The sequence below is a fragment of the Sinocyclocheilus anshuiensis genome, unplaced genomic scaffold (genome assembly GCF_001515605.1).
Source record: "Sinocyclocheilus anshuiensis isolate Anshui unplaced genomic scaffold, SAMN03320099.WGS_v1.1 scaffold38, whole genome shotgun sequence".
Classification (NCBI taxonomy): domain Eukaryota; kingdom Metazoa; phylum Chordata; class Actinopteri; order Cypriniformes; family Cyprinidae; genus Sinocyclocheilus; species Sinocyclocheilus anshuiensis.
Window position 1 is genome coordinate 2,396,472 of NW_015544213.1, and position 16,587 is coordinate 2,413,058.

Genomic DNA, 16,587 nt, shown 5'->3' on the forward strand with positions numbered 1-16,587 from the left:
ACTGGATGATGGTGAGATCAGATCTCTGTGTGGAGCACTGGCTGCTGTCAGACTCCTTTTGCAAACAAAAACATCACTGGATTATTACAATTAATGGCAAAAGGAATGTTTGGAAATGTAAACTGATATTTCCTACTGACATACTTCATCAAAAGATATTAGAAATAACTGGCTTAAAACCATTTTTTGTTGGTGAAAATACTAAAGGCCTAAGACTTTTGCACAAGTAGCGCGTATATATATATATAATACATACACACACTCACATTAGTAATATAATAACAAATATATATATTTAAAAAATATTAAAAATGTAATATTAAATAAATTACATATATTTATATTACATATACATATATTATACTTAAAATCTATTACATAATAAAACATTTGCTAACAGCAATTATGGATTGTACACATTTTCCACACATTAAACATGCAATTTGCCCCAAACTGACATGTTTGTAAATACAAAAGACTCTATGCAAGTAATATATTATGATAAAAACTCTACTATACTCTACTACTGTATATTACTAAGATATAATAATTGTGACAACTAGCCCTGGTTCTCCTTACGGCCTATGTACATTAACAGCTAAAATATTCACGTCAAAAAGAAAGACAAACCACTCATTGCCAATAACTGTGTTTGTCATGCAAGAGTTTCACTGTGCCACTTCTTCCTGCCGTCTTCCTTTTTAAGAGCATTCTGGGATTATTAACACGGAGTTCAGCCTGAAAGTGTGACCTTAGCATTCCTTTTTGCTCTTTCTCTCACATTCAACAAGACGTTCAGACCAACAGCACCATTAAAGCACTGGGGCAGATGTGGCTCCATTGTTTTGAGCCGGGGGAGAGGGAGGGCTTTCTGTAGCTGTCTGGTTGCCGTGGCGGAGCTCCAGAGGTAAATGGAAAACCACAGTCTCCGGTCCACACAAGTGCAGCATGAGTCACCGGAAGGAGCCGTGCACTTGCAGAACTCATTAAGGGAAATGCGAGGCATATGGATTTCCTATGTCAATAAAGAGCGCTTGGCTGGCACGCAAACCCCGCCCTACCCGCCCCCCGGGGGGGTTTCAGTGTCTAGCCAGGGGGGGTTTTGTCCAGATCAAATTAATGCACAGGGTCAAATGTTACTGTGCAAAGGCCGGAAGTGCATACCAAACTCTGGTCCAGTTTCCATTGCCTCCTTCCAGTTAATCTGTATGCAACAGCGCCATCTAGTGGACATGAACTAATATCCTCCTGAGAACCTGAAAAAAAAAAAGTTTTGTGAATTGTTTTTGTCATTATATTGGTTGGAGCATAAGAAACAAATGGAGAAAAAAACATTTTTGAAACAAGATATTTTATTCTATGTCCTTTGTAGAGGACAAGGCATGTATAGGTTTTATTTTTTCATTCACTAATCAGTTTTTAAGTTTCAAGCTATTTTAGCCAAACTTTGTACAAAGATGATTCACAACTATGTTATGTAAGATATAACAGAATGATTTGATATACTATTGTACTTTATGGAATATGTGCGTAAAATGTCCATAAATTGGTATTCTCATTCTATACAATGTATCTTTACATTGCATCTAATTTGCATATCAATGTGTTCTTGGGGCAAACCATAATGAAAAAAGAAGCAGAATAATGGAAGAAATAACTTCTATAAGATACTTTTATAAGAATATCTCATATTTCATAGGAATATTGATCTATCATTTTTTTCCCCCTATTGACTCGTGTTTCTCCAAAATGCATGATTAACATGATGTTTGTCTTGGTGTCCTCTACAGAAAACATGTATGAAAATTATGCCCCGTTTCATAACAAAAAGTCATATTCCGATTTGAAACCCCACAACATTTTTCTGAGATGTTTATTCACGACAAACAATTTGAAAATTAGCCAGATTTAAATGATAATTACAAAACATTATCATATTTCCCTAAGAGTGCTAAATTTGATCATTCTGTCAATATCAGTCATAATTAAAGACTAAGGAGAAGGTGCGTTTATGATCAAACCTCCAAACATTTGATATCTAAAAAGCCTTGAATGTGCTCTGTACAGGACCAGACTTAAAACTGTGGCATGTACGGTCTCAGAGAAATTCACTAAAATATAATGTCCTCTACAGAGGAAAAAAGAAAAAATGAAATACCAATATATATAAATACAGAGGTTGTATTAAATACAAAACATATTTAAAGTGATTTTTTAAGGTGTTTAAAAGTCTGTGTGAATATATATATATATATATATATATATAATGTGTGTGTGTGTGTGTATGTGTATATATATAACTATTATTATTATTATTATTAATTCAAAAATCCAGTTTTTTTTTCAAAATTCCAGAATAATAGTATGCTGTTCCTAACACAGCTTTACTCTGTAAAAAAAAACTGTATTTTTAATATTAAATAGCTAATAGCTTTACATATCATCTGAAGATGTGTTTAAACCGTGGCTACATGTGCGATATAATTTTGTGAGATTCAGTTCTGAGCCCATTCATTTACAGCAGAGATTTACTGCCAGCAGCTCTGTAATAGAACCAAAAACTAAGCTTGTTGGGCTTCATCTATATTTATCTCTGTCCATCTGTGAACATGAGTCTCGAGGCTGGTGTTTCAGATTGTATTGGAAGGCTGCACAAATCTCTACACACCTGCACTGGTACGGTCTGAGAAATATAGAAAAAAGAACTGCTCACGGGTCTTTTCTCCCCCAAAATGCATAAAGATTGTATCTGCAGACCTCCTTGTATACATTCACAGGTTAAAATAGTAAGTGTGGGTTACCCATGAACTCAGTTGCCCTTTAGTATTTTAAGGTCACAAGCCACAGGAACAGAGTAAGTGGGCAGCTGTCTACAGTGTGAGCAATATTTTCCCACCACTGACATGTCTTTAGAAGTCTGACAAAAAAACAACAAAAAAATTGTATGTATCCAATCTTCAAATATAAAACAACACTGGACTGACTGGAGTGATACAGCTTTCATTTGGAAAAAAAAATTGTGCTTAATTCATGCATGTTTATATATAAGGGAGATCAGAGAAATCTCACCTAACCATACAAAACACAAACAAACTAATAAAAAGCAAAGAAAAGTTAATAAAAGAGAACTTTAAACAATGTAAAAAAAAAAAAAATCCTTATGTACCTGTAGAGTTTTACACTTTATTTCCATTAATAAATAAAGTGTATTATTATTATTACACAGAATTTGTGAATTAAAAATACACCAAATCTGGTCAGGAATCAAGAGAATCTTTTACAGATGAACTCAATTTCCCATGATGCCTTCGGCTTTAATGTACGCTAGGTGCGCGTTCTACCGGAAATACTCTTGTTGTGCCTGTGGATTTGATTTGTACAGGGCTGCCGTTTTACTGGCCTTACGGTAAGAAATCTCCAGCCTGCTATGCAAACCCTCCTTTCACTGCATGTCACAGATGGACATTAAACATGCGTTCTATTCACGTGTAGTTCGCTCTTAAGTTACATTAGCACAGAGATCGCTCATCTGAAGGCAAAGCTAATGATGCTAACTGCTTTAGCGTCTCCTTTTATTTTCTTTCCTTTCTCCGGTCGGTTTTTGCACCAAAGCAGTTAAATTAACTCGTATAAAGAATTATGCAAATAAAAGACATTTGAATGGGACTGTAAACTACTGGTTTATTTTGGGCCGTTACCATAACTAGCAAAGCTAAAATTTAGCATGTACAATAAATGGCTTAACATGCATGTAGATAAAAAAAGCTTTAGTACAGAAATACAGTGGTTATAATAATGTATCAATTATAAAACAAACTCAAAGTGATTTCTAAGTCTTTAAGTGTTCTTTTATCATAATATTAACAACCAGTTTTATCAAATTTGTCACAATAAATGCATTTATTACTCTGTGTGTGTAATATAATATAATATATATATATATATATATATACACACACACACAATATATATATATATATATATATATATATATATATATATATATATAAACCTGTGTGACATCACGGTACAGGTGGATTTTCAAGAAGAGCTGGAGGAGTTTGAAGCCCATCAGGTGGTCCTCGCCGCATCCAGCGGTTACTTCGAGTCCCATCTGTTAGCTAATGACCAAGTAAAAAGGTTATTCTTGTGTGACATCTTACCGCATGCATTTGAGAAATTCTTAGAGTATGCGTATTTTGGAAAAATCGAGGTGGAGAAAAGTTACATCAGCACCGTACTGCAAATGGCTAAACTCCTGAAGTGCCAGGACTTAGTGGATGCTTGCGAGGCAGAAATTCCCAGCGGCGTTTCAGATGAAACCCTGCAGAAGGATGGCGTGGATTCAAATACTCCAAAAACTGAAATCAAGACCAAACAAGAACCTGTGAAAAGAGCGATGAAGAGAAAAAAGTCTTTAAATGTGCCTGAACATGTGAAGGAGACAGAACCAGACAGGAGAAGCAGGAGGTTAGCGGGTCGCAGAGTGTCTGTAGACTCTCCTCTGAAAAAGCCAAAGAGAAAGCAAGCAGAAACCCTTGATGAATCCAGCACAGCAGAAGAGGAGCAAACGCCCCAAGATCCTGAGGCAGAATCACCACGGGACGCATTGGGTGAAAAAGACACTTGCGATGACACTGGGTCAGAATCCGCTCGTGATGTGCCTGAAGAAGACCCTCAAGAATCAGACTTCCAGCCTAATGAGGAAATGGATGAAGCCGAGAAGAAAATCAAGAGAGGAACCGCAAAGTACAGATGTGAGAAATGCAGCCGTTCATTCTACTATGAGAAGAGCTATCTGAAGCACTTGAAGGTCAACCACGGGGTCCAGATGGACACCACGTTTCGCTGTGACGTCTGCCAGCAGACGTTCGCCAACCGCTGCAACCTGAAAATCCACCAGCGGCATGTGCACAATGATGAGAGGCTCTTCCCATGCGAGATCTGCAACAAAACCTTCAAGCGCAAGAAGGATGTGACCCGCCACAGGCGACAGGTGCACGAGGGCGGCACGGACAGACACTACTGCCACATCTGCGGCAAATCTCTGAGCTCCAAAACTGCCCTGACGCTGCATGAGAGGACACACTCGGGGCACAAACCCTTCAAATGTGATGAGTGCGGATCCAGATTCTCCCAGAGTTCAGCGCTCAAGACACATCAAAGGTAGTGGGCAACATCAGGGATGCTCCAGTTTACATCATACAAGTAATTTATACAAACCCCGAACCCTAAATATTAGGGTGCTAAATACATAAACGCTACCTTAAATTGGCTTTTGTCAGTAAGTAACCACCCAAAGTGTATTAGCAACCTGCTCACAAAACCTTAGCAACTGTATAGCAACACCCTGGCAGCCAGCCAAAACATACTGCCATTGCACAAAATGTAGTTATGTATAGTTGTAAATGTATAGTTAAAATGTAAGTATATTATATTTTATTATTTACATGCATAGAAGCTAAATGCATAAATGTAAATTATATTATTTACATGTATGAATAATGTAAAATCTAGTTGTTTTTTATGGTCAATAACTGACCATATTATAACATTGGCCATCATATTATTATTATTATTTTTGCATGTGAAATTATATTTGATTGTTTACATACATGCATAAATGTAAATAAAATAATGTAATCTATTATTTACATTTATGAAAAAGTGTCCACTAAATGCATAAATGTATATTATATATTATAATATATTATATTTATTATATTATATTTCCTCAGAATTTAAAATCTAGTTGTTTTTATGGTATGGCCAATTACCAAACATAATATTGGTCATCATATTATAATATATTAAATGATATTATTTATATTTATGCATGAAAGCATCTGCTAAATGCACAAATCTATATTATATTATATTCATCTATACATAAAATTAAATAATATAAGATTTTAGAATATTAGTGCAGAAAAAATTACTTAAAATCGGTGCATTTATAACTCTATGATAGTTTTTTTTGTTTAAATGCCAAGTTGCAGATACCAAAATGGTCGTTATGCATCCCTAATGTACATCTCGGGTTTCGCATTTAATATTTATGCATTCTATCTTGTGTTTTTAATCCAGGATCCACACTGGAGAGAAACCTTTCGCCTGTGACCTCTGTGATGCCAGATTTACCCAGAACCACATGCTGTCTTACCACAGGAGATGCCACACAGGTGAGCCAGCGGTTTCCTGTTACTTAGAGAGAAATAATTTGATGGCAAAATATAATGACTTCCTTTTCTCTGTCTAGGTGAAAAGCCATTCATGTGTGAGAACTGTGGGAAGAGCTTTGCATCCAAAGAATACCTGAAACATCACAACAGAATCCATTCAGGATTCAGACCCTACAAATGTGAAACCTGCGGAAGAGCATTTGCTCAGAGGAACTCCCTCCACCAGCATATGAAGATACACACAGGTATCTTCCACAAATAATCCAGTATTGCTATGCATTTCATTCAAAAAGTGCAAAAGTGGCCTTTTATGTCACATACACTAAAGCATATTGATGTCATATCAAATAATGGCAAAAGCAGTTTGATGAAAGATACCAAAGTGCTACAAATAATTAAATTAATTATAATCACAATAAACGGCCACAAGGTAATATAGTCCTAGACTAGCAATGATCAAGCAATGCACAACTGCTGTGCGGTCACAGGCTTGTGTATATTTTACAATGTGCATGATCATTAAAACAAGAACTTATCAGTTGTCACTGCTGCTTTCTTCACAGGTGAAAGGCCGTATCATTGTAAGGACTGTGATAAGCAGTTCACTCAACTCAACGCCCTGCAGAGACATCAGAGAATCCATACGGGAGAGAAGCCGTACATGTGCAGCATGTGTGGAAGAACATTTACAGACAAATCCACCGTACGCCGGCACACCCTGGTAAAGAACCTTCCACTTTTCACAGCACGGTTTAATAAGTGGCTTTATAGTGACTGTAAAAAATATTCACGCCCATGGGCTTCGTGCAAGTTCATTGCAATACAGCATTAAATCGTGATGTACTGAACTGATAAATGGTGCAAAAAGTCCAGAAAGGGCTATGAATATTTTTATAGGCACCAGTATGCATATGATAAATGCCAACTAAATCTGTTACTGAATTTCCTAAATGTACACTACCATTTAAAGTTTAGGTGAGAATTTTTATGAAGAAATTAATACTTTGATTCAGCAAGGATTAAAGTGACAGTAAAGATGTTTATAAAATTATTTCCATTTCAAACAAATGTTGTTCCTTTGAAATTTCTATTCACGAAAAAATCCAGGAAAACAAAAATGTATCAATTTACAATAATAAATGTTTCTTGAGCAGCAAATCAGCATATTAGAATGATTTCTGAAGGATCATGTGACACTGAAGACTGGAGTAATGATGCTGAAAATTCAGCTTTGATCACAGGAATAAATTACATTTTAAAATACATTCAAATAGAAACCAGTTAGTTTAAATTCCAATAATATTTCACAATATTACAGTTTTAACTGTGTTTTTGGTCAAATAAACGCAGCCTTGATTAACATAAGAGAGTTACACAAACAAACATTTAAATGGTAGTGTAATCCATGTCTAAATGTGTCCAAGAACTTGTATTTCGATCTAGAACATAATCAATCAAAGGTTAACTTCCTGTTAGCAGTTTCAGAACACCAGTTCCACTTTTTTGGCTATTTATAGTTCAAACTCACATGTTAAAGGCGTCATATGATGCGATTTCAAGTTTTCCTTTCTCTTTGGAGTGTTACAAGCTGTTCGTGAATAGATAAGATCCCTAAAGTTGCAAAGACTAAAGTCTCAAACCCAAAGAAATATTCTTTATTAAAGTTGACTCGTCCACACCCCCCTAAAACGCCTCGTTTAAACACACCCCCACATGTCTACGTCACGATGTGGGAAGATTTGCATAAACATGTTCAAGCAAAGAAAGAAGGCGTAACTTTATTGTTGCTGCCACCGCCATTGCCGCCATGTTGTGAAGACGCTGTGTGTTTCGTTGCGAAAGCGAAAATACTTTGTTTGGCCTTCCAAAAGAGGACACGACTAGAAATCAGTGGTTAAGTTGTATTTACAACACTGTTCCAGAACAGTTCAACCCAAATAACTCCGGGACACGGCGTCACAATATGGTAAGGGGCGTCACATTTCCGTCACACGCTTGAGGTATTCGGCCAATCACAACGCACTGGATAGCTGGCCAATCAGAGCACACCTCGCTTTTCAGACCGATGAGCTTTGTAAAAAATCGACACGTTTCAGAAAGGCGGGGCATAGAGGAGAAACAATAATGTACAGTATGTGGAAAATAATGTGTTTTTTTAACCTTAAACTGCATAAACACATTTCATTACACCAAATACACCAAATAATGTTCTTTTTAGCAACATCATATGACCTCTTTAATATTAATTACATATTATCAATAATGGATATTATTATTGCAATACTTTTCATCGTTAATAAGCCTGCACTGAGAACCAGCAAGTTAGGTTAGTAGGGATTAAGTAGTTTGAATCGGGACTTAGTATAACCAGACTTTTTCTATATGCAGACCCATGACAAACAAACTCCATGGAAGAACTACCTGGTTGTTCTGGAGGGAAACGTTGAAGACAGAGCCAAGAAGCCAAAAGGCTCTTCTCAGAAGAAGGACAAGGCAGTGGCCGCTGTTTCCGAAGCACAGGCTCCTGAGAGCGACGCACAGAATACCCAAGAAGTGGTGGCTGTGTCCGGAGAGCCCGTAACCATTTCCGGAGACTGGACCGGACCTGGAACCATCGCGCTGGTCAGCCACACGGCCCTGGGCGGCCTCACGGTCATCCAGACTGAAGTGCCCGCAGGCACGCAACTGCAGCCCTTAGTCACCACGGACGGCACCAGCGTGATCTCTCTGGATGCTTCTGCGGTCGGGATGCCCGTGACCGTTCCCTTTTCCATCCCCATTTCAGTCGCACATTCCATTAGCGTATCTCCATCGATATCCGGTTCTGTGCCCATCACCATCGCCAGTCACATTTCAGACACCTTACTGGCTCCGGCAATGACTGCGGTGACATCAGAAGCTGAAGCAACAGAGAACGGTCTGACTACGGCTGCAGTCGATGAGTGTGTATCGGTCCAGGCTGTTACGGTGGAAGAGATGGACTGTGCAGACACCCAACAGGAAGTCAGTGAAAGCATACACACTGCTGAGGCTTCAAACAACATCGAAATCTCAGTAGGAGAGTAGATTCTACCTGATTCAGTTGAAAATACTCAATCATGTCACAATCAAGCATTGCTTTAAATTATCAGCTGTAAATAATCTTTTGCTTTATGAAACCATCTATAATGTGCTTAACTAGTAGAATTCTTAAATCACAATGTTAAATTTTGCTTGGGTTTGTTTTTGACAACATGTATGATTTTCCCTTCCATTTCTAGTGTATGTCTTGTCATTAAATAGTTTTTTAGTGATTCTTGTAAAACCAAAAAACTGCTTTTTTTTTGTCAGTAATGCTCTTTGCTAATATTTATTATGCTCAACACTACAAGTACATAACACAATTCTTCATTTTTAGTATCCTATTATGTGTATAACCATGACAACGCTCCTTAAAATCACTCAATAAAATGTCTATTGAATTCAGCTTCCTTATTTTTCTGTTTCAATTCTAATTTATTTATAAATTATAACATTTTTTTGTTTGTTTTAATTTTGGGTTGAAATATAGAGAAAATACAGTGGTGTGAAAAAGTGTTGGCCCCCTTCCTGATTTCTTACATATAGTCTATATTTCAACCCAAAACTTATATATATAGTGGGTACTCAATCATGTTTGATTGGGCAGCAAATTTATTTTGTAAATATTATACACACGTATTAAATTAAATATTATTTACATATACTTATATTTACTTTTTCTTAACTAACAACGTTATTTGAGTTATTGTCAAAGTCTGCAGCACAAACAGTGCAGGAGTGACACACCAAAATGTAATGCGTAAACTGCGTTATAGTGTAATAGTGATACTTGGCTTAGCGAACACCACTAACTAGGTAATATAACAGACTTTCACTTGCCTAAATCGTGTAGCCATTTCAGTATTGGTTTTTATTTCTGTACATTCTCACAGACATTCAGCAAAGACATCAGTTGCTCTGTGGGAAAGTTCATTGTTTGGTACTGTACGTCTTCATGGCTTCTTAAAAACTAGAATATGGTAAAATACAGACGTCACGACACATAGAACACAGAATGACATACGCTGCTAAACACCACAGGTGTGGAGAGTGTACATGAGCTATGCTTCACAACACGACACACAATGAGCATATTAATAAGAGTGATACAAGGATTTTACAAATGCATCAATTTCAGTGCTGATGGAGATGATAGACGGTGTAAAAATGTAGTTAAATTATTATTTTTTATTAATACAATATTAATAGACTAATAATATATTTATAATATTTCTGACTAATTATATTATTAGACTAATAATAAATAATAAACTAATATTAACAGTTCAAATAACAATTGAATTAAATAAATATACATTTAAGAAAACAACCCAAAAGTAACATTTCAGAGAGTGGATAAATAAGAAATTATTTCCTTCGGGTATGACACGAGACATTTTTGTAATAATTTAAATACCAATTCAAAATTATGGATTGTGGGAAACTGAAATTCTCAGTCCTGCATGAATGTCTGATGTTATTAAATGTGGATAAAAAGCATTTTGAGGCCTGCATGCCAACTAGTGTGAGCAGACTACAAAAACGGCACAAATAAAAACAATGTCTAAATAATAATAATAAAACACAATCCTGCTGCACTGACTGAATAATTATATCTGTACAATTCATGCAGCTCTAGCACGTCGCAATTCAATGACTTTTGCAAAAGAACTCGAGGACTATCAAATCCCCATTGTATTCTTGAATTTCCCTGTCCTGAGTAGGGCTGCACGATAAATCGCATGCGATATTTAACGCACATCTCGTCAGTAAAGCCGGTTCAAGATGACAAGATGCGCGTTAAATATCGCATGCGATTTATCGTGCAACCCTAGTCCTGAGCCGGTTCACTCTGTAATGCAACAGGGAAACCAGAGCAGATCTTTGAACTGGAGTGCTACATTTTGATATGTGCTATATTATATAACTGGATATCAATGTAACAGTACAGGCTTAGAAGTATATTCTCTAGAAATGCTGCAGCAATACATTTTGACATACTGTTTTGGGAAACCCGGACTTGGCCATTGCACGAAACTGATGTGAATTGGAAGGGGGGAAGGAGGGTGCCATGCAGTGGGTGATCGCCCCACTGTCCAGATCATTTTAGGTCGCCCTCGTCCCCCTGAATGGTCTTCTTGATCCGCAGAAGCATGGTGGTGAGCCACTGGTCCAAGCGTGAGATGGAGTCAAACTCCTTCACCTAAAAGACGACGAAAGAATGAACACAATATGAGATTTCTGTGATGTTAGCGTCACCAAAAAAATAATAAACTGCAAAAATAAACTGTCCGAGTAGATGTGGTGCATTCAACTCCACCAGGGAAGTTTGTATTTATGAGTTCAAGTTACTTATCAGAGAAAGATGACAATGTACCTTCTCAACAAAAAAATTCAGCAAAATTATTTAGACTCTACAAAATGATGAATAAAGAAATGCACATCAGGTGCTTTTGCCAAGTGTTTTTATCAAGTTATGAAAGTACAGTAAATTGAATTGTTATACATTTTATTCTGATTCTACAATACTATCATATTTTGTACATCTAACTTAGCTAGTTTTATAGTAAATAAAAAAAAAACATTTCAACAAATTTATCATCAATATAGACGCTGAATCTATTGCGTCTGCCATATTTTCCCACCAATACACCGTCAACCTGGGGCTTAAAGAAAGTTCAGTTTCCCTCTTGTAATTTAAACACGGTGGGGACGTTCATGTGCGTTCAACTCGTAAATACGAACTTTTGAACATGACTTGAACGCATCAGCAGCCCCACTTCAGACTCATGCCAGTGGTTGAAGTATTAAGTATTTTAACATAAAAAAAAAAATTCATTTACTTTTTAAAAATCAAATGGAACAATGATAACAAATGTATTTTTTTTTTTTAAAGAAGCTGAAGGTAAAAGTCATACCGCTTCTGTGAAAGCCTCTGCATTTTGCTCCTCGTGGGCCTCTAGAAGTTTCTGTAAGGACAAAACCTCTTATAAGTATACAACAATTAATATAAATTTTTGAAAGTGGTGCAAAACTCAATGCGAGTGATTGCCTGGGTATTGCGAAAGTTTTTGGAGTGGTTTTCATCGTGATACTATGCACTTGCTAGGAGGTTCTGGGTTCGGAAATTAACAAAGGTTAAAAAATGTAGGGTTGCAAAAAGGTGGAAAATTATCAGTAAATTTCGGAAACATTCCAGAAATTTTGTAAACTTTCCAGGAATTTTTGGAAAGTTTCTGGAAATTTACCAGAAATTTTCCACCCCTTTGCAACCCTTAAAAAAATGCCATCAAAATGAACATAAATGCCCACCAAATTCAAGAAACGGAGACAAACAAATGCCCCCACACAATTTAACTAAATCTATTACGACTGTCATGATTAAAGTGAAATATAAAAATGAATTTAAAAAAGCACATAAGTGCATTACATTTAGATCTGTTCACGTTGCATCAAAAATTCATTTCACACATTGTTTTTGCGGCATTGCAGACTGCTTCAGTCATGGGGAACGTTCTTTGTTCGCTTTCTGTGTATAATTTATTTCATATATGAATAGCCGTTTACCACTACTAAGATAACCAATGTGAAGTCTTGATTTTATGAGTAAAAAAAAGACTAAAAGAATATGCCGTTTCTCCACACACAATATCAAGGGCAATAATCGATAATAATATTGCAGCCCTAGCCTGTAATAATTTCCTGCCTTTTAAATTGATATACTTCATGTGGGCTATTGAAAATTACAATAATCACAGTCATAACATTATTCAACTGTTGTGTAAATACATGTATGCCACCTTTATAAAAATTACCCTTATAAAGATATAAAAATGCTCCAAGAAAATCACTTCCGGAGATGAAAACATACCAGTTTTGACTCCATCCTGTCAGATATGGTTTGAGTCCTTCACTGCAAGCAGACTTTACCCACTAGTCTAAACCACCCCGATTACAAAATGTGTTTTCATATGTTGTAAACTGTATTATGACAAACCTTCAGAAGCTTGCATTCTCTTGAATCTGAGAAGGCTGGAAACATCTCTTCATACTTTCCAACAGCGAGCTACAACAGAAAGGAAGTCACATATTATCTGCAGCAGTTCTCCATATATATGCATGCATGCATGATGACCTGATGGAGAGCCGACCTTTGCGTTTAGCTCGTCCATGATGAAGTGACACAAGGAAGCTTTGAAGAAGTATTCTTTGGCGCTGTATTTCAGTAGGGGATTGTCCATGGTGTTGGTTCCAACCTGTTTACAGACAGGAATTCCCGAGTGATTTAGTGACTGCTGGTGAGCGAGTAATGTGGCAAGAATCTGCTGAAGATTGACAGATGGCTTACCTGCTCATAAATCTCTATTGCTTTCGGGTACTGCTCTAACTGAGCACTGTATGAAGCCACCTTCAGCAGACACTTGTTTGCAGAGCTGTAAAGTCAGCAGCTTGTTCATAATGTGCAATTGCCTTTGGACAATCAAAAACAGAAATCTCAATCTTAAAGGTGACAGAATTTGGTTCGGTTTAACATTGAGTGTTTACATTCATAACAAATAACTATATAGCTGCTAACTATCAGAAGACAAGTTATTTTGTACAAACAATTTATTTTGTATTACTTTATTATTTTTATTGTACTAATTTTTTTTTTATTATTATATTGTACTAATTTATTATTAACAATATTTCAATAATTGTATAATCAATAATAATTTTATATTATTATTATTAAAGATTAATGATCTATTAATAATAATAAAAAAATACATTATATTTCTTAAAATATTTTAGCTTATTATTATTATTATTATTATTACATAATATAATACATAATCTTTTAATGAAAAATAAATATTCTTTTCTTTTTCTCTTGACTCTTTATGAAGTCTCTGGGAAAAGAACCCCATTTAAAGTGTGACCTCAATTGAAAATAAATAATACATTATAATAATTTTTTATCAACAATTTGTTATTATTACAATATATTATATATTATTTTTTTATATACATATACATGTTTTTGTTTAACTATCTATGAACTGTCGCTGAGAAAAGAACCACATTTAATGCATGAACTTAAACATTGTTGGTGTATCAAACATAATCGGTGTAAGACTGCATTTAAATGTGCCAATTTACACTTCAAGCCTTTGTGGTGGCAAGACAGCAAACTGGCTAAAATGTATTTTGTGATGAGGGAAACTTCAATCAACATTTACAAATCCAGCTTTATGAATATCTGTTGAATTAGAAGTTGAATTAGATTTGACATCACTGAATCATCAATGAACTGACTTTAGCTGGAATAATGACTGTTTGATATTGTCCTCTTGCATTATTGACAAACTATTTTCCTGCTTGCCACTGTAAAGCTGCTTTGACACAATCTGTATTGTATAAAGCGCTATGTAAATAAAGGTGACTTGACTTGAAGCATCAATCCAGCTGTTTTTGTGTTTTATACTTATACTATTTCAAATTCAACATCATACAAATTATAGCCATCTCACAGCACTCTACATTCTCAGTATAAGATGCACCTTCAGTTTATACTAAATAACATTTTTGTACCTTCTCAATGTCCACCAGCTCTGATTCGTACACCTCAGCGATTGTGATATGATGCTTGGCTGCGATGGTGAATCTTCCCTGAAGACAGAACGGAGGAGACTTTATAAAACTGACTGTCAGTTGAATATCTCATTCAGTATCCATCAAGCTTTTCTATCTGAACATCTACATGCTTTGTTGATTTCATATGTGCTTTGGATACAGATTCTGGGCCTCATCTAGGGATGTTTATTAAATTTCTCCCAGATTTTGAAAGGGGGAGGGATGCCTTACTGCCTGTCATAAAGTGTTCTGTTAAACTGCTCTATGGGAGTTTCTGCTGTAATAGTTGGTGGACTGCTAGACAACTAAAACATGAAATGCTGTTTAAAAATCCGCAAGATGACATAGTACAGCAATGAAACAGCCTGGATGAACATTATATCAACTATGATTTTGACTGCTACAAAAACATCTTACCATGTCTGTGTAAATATCAATGGCTGCGTTTAAGCACTTGATAGCCTCTAATCGCAAGCATTAAAGAGAAGGAGGAGGAAGAGTTAGACAGTAAGACTTATGATCTTATGAATAATATGGAAATAAAACAATTTATCTAAAACCTATTGTCTATATGTGTAGTGATTTACTCTTTAATCTACTCTATTTGATATATATATATATATATATATATATATATACACACACACATACAAGCATGTGCAATATCTAGATTTTGTTAAGTTGCTGCCTTATGCTAAACTGCTTTTAATAACTTTTTACCCACATCAATCTACACTCCATACACCATAATGGTAAAGCAAAAAACAGGTTTTTACATCTTTGCAAATGTATTGATTATTGATTAAATGATTCCATTGCATCTGGGACAGTTCAAATTTAGCTCAGGAGCATTCAAATTGCTTGTAGATGTTACTACACTTCAAGTGAAGTTAACCTGTGGCAAATTCAATTGAAAGTGAAATATTTCAAGCCTTTATTTATTTCTTGAAATTATGGCTTACAGATAATGAAAACCCAAAATTCAGTGTCTCAGAAAATTAGAATATTACGAATATTACAACGGACCATAACATCTACAAAAACATTCCTCAGGACTTCATTTATCTCCTGTCGTCCTTGGTCACGTACAAACATCTGTACAAACATCATATTTTCCCCCAGAGGTCAAAGCTTGATGTCGAAATTTCACATATGCGATTTTCACATTTGGACATCTAACAGGTCATGGGGGTCAACACAACGTGGGTGGTCGTGATGTGGGTGGTCGCGGCGTGGGTGGACTACGTGGGGGAGGGGAAAGGTCACAAAGGTCAAAGCCATAAATCAAGGGTCAAAAATCATTTTTGTCATAAGGTCCATCATATATGTCGGAGTCAATCTTCTCCTCAGTGAAAACACATGAAAACACACTTGGATTTTGCATAAAAACACCTAAAACACCTAAAGACTCTGAGAAACAAGAGTCTCTGGTCTGATGAACCTCAATTCCAAGCATCATGTTTGAAGGAAACCATCACCTGAAGAGTACCACCCCAAAAGTAAAGTGTGCTAGTAGCAGCCTCATGCTGTGGGGCTGTTTTTCAGTGGCAGGGACCGAGGGACTCGTCAGAGTAGAAGAAAAACTCAGTGCACCAAAATATTGAGATAGCCTTAATGAAAACTCAGTCCAGAGCATTCAGAACCTCTGACTGGGAAGAAGGTTCACCTTCCAACAGGACAATGACCCTAAGCACACAGCAAGAGTGGCTTATAGACAACTCTGTGAATG

General features: G+C 36.1%; 1 protein-coding gene and 1 pseudogene across 1 annotated transcript; one reads left to right on the forward strand and one right to left on the reverse strand.

The window, feature by feature from the left end:
* Window positions 1-4,006: 4,006 nt before the first annotated feature.
* LOC107697078 (GDNF-inducible zinc finger protein 1-like) lies at window positions 4,007-9,604 on the forward strand (the record flags this gene model as incomplete). The annotated part of the gene is made up of 5 exons (XM_016497720.1): window positions 4,007-5,166; window positions 6,088-6,182; window positions 6,260-6,427; window positions 6,746-6,903; window positions 8,571-9,604. Coding segments are annotated over 5 exons (2,259 nt in total), but the record flags the coding sequence as incomplete, so codon positions are not given.
* Window positions 9,605-11,022: 1,418 nt separating this feature from the next.
* LOC107697180 (beta-soluble NSF attachment protein-like) overlaps window positions 11,023-16,587 on the reverse strand; it is a 9,052-nt pseudogene continuing 3,487 nt past the window's right edge.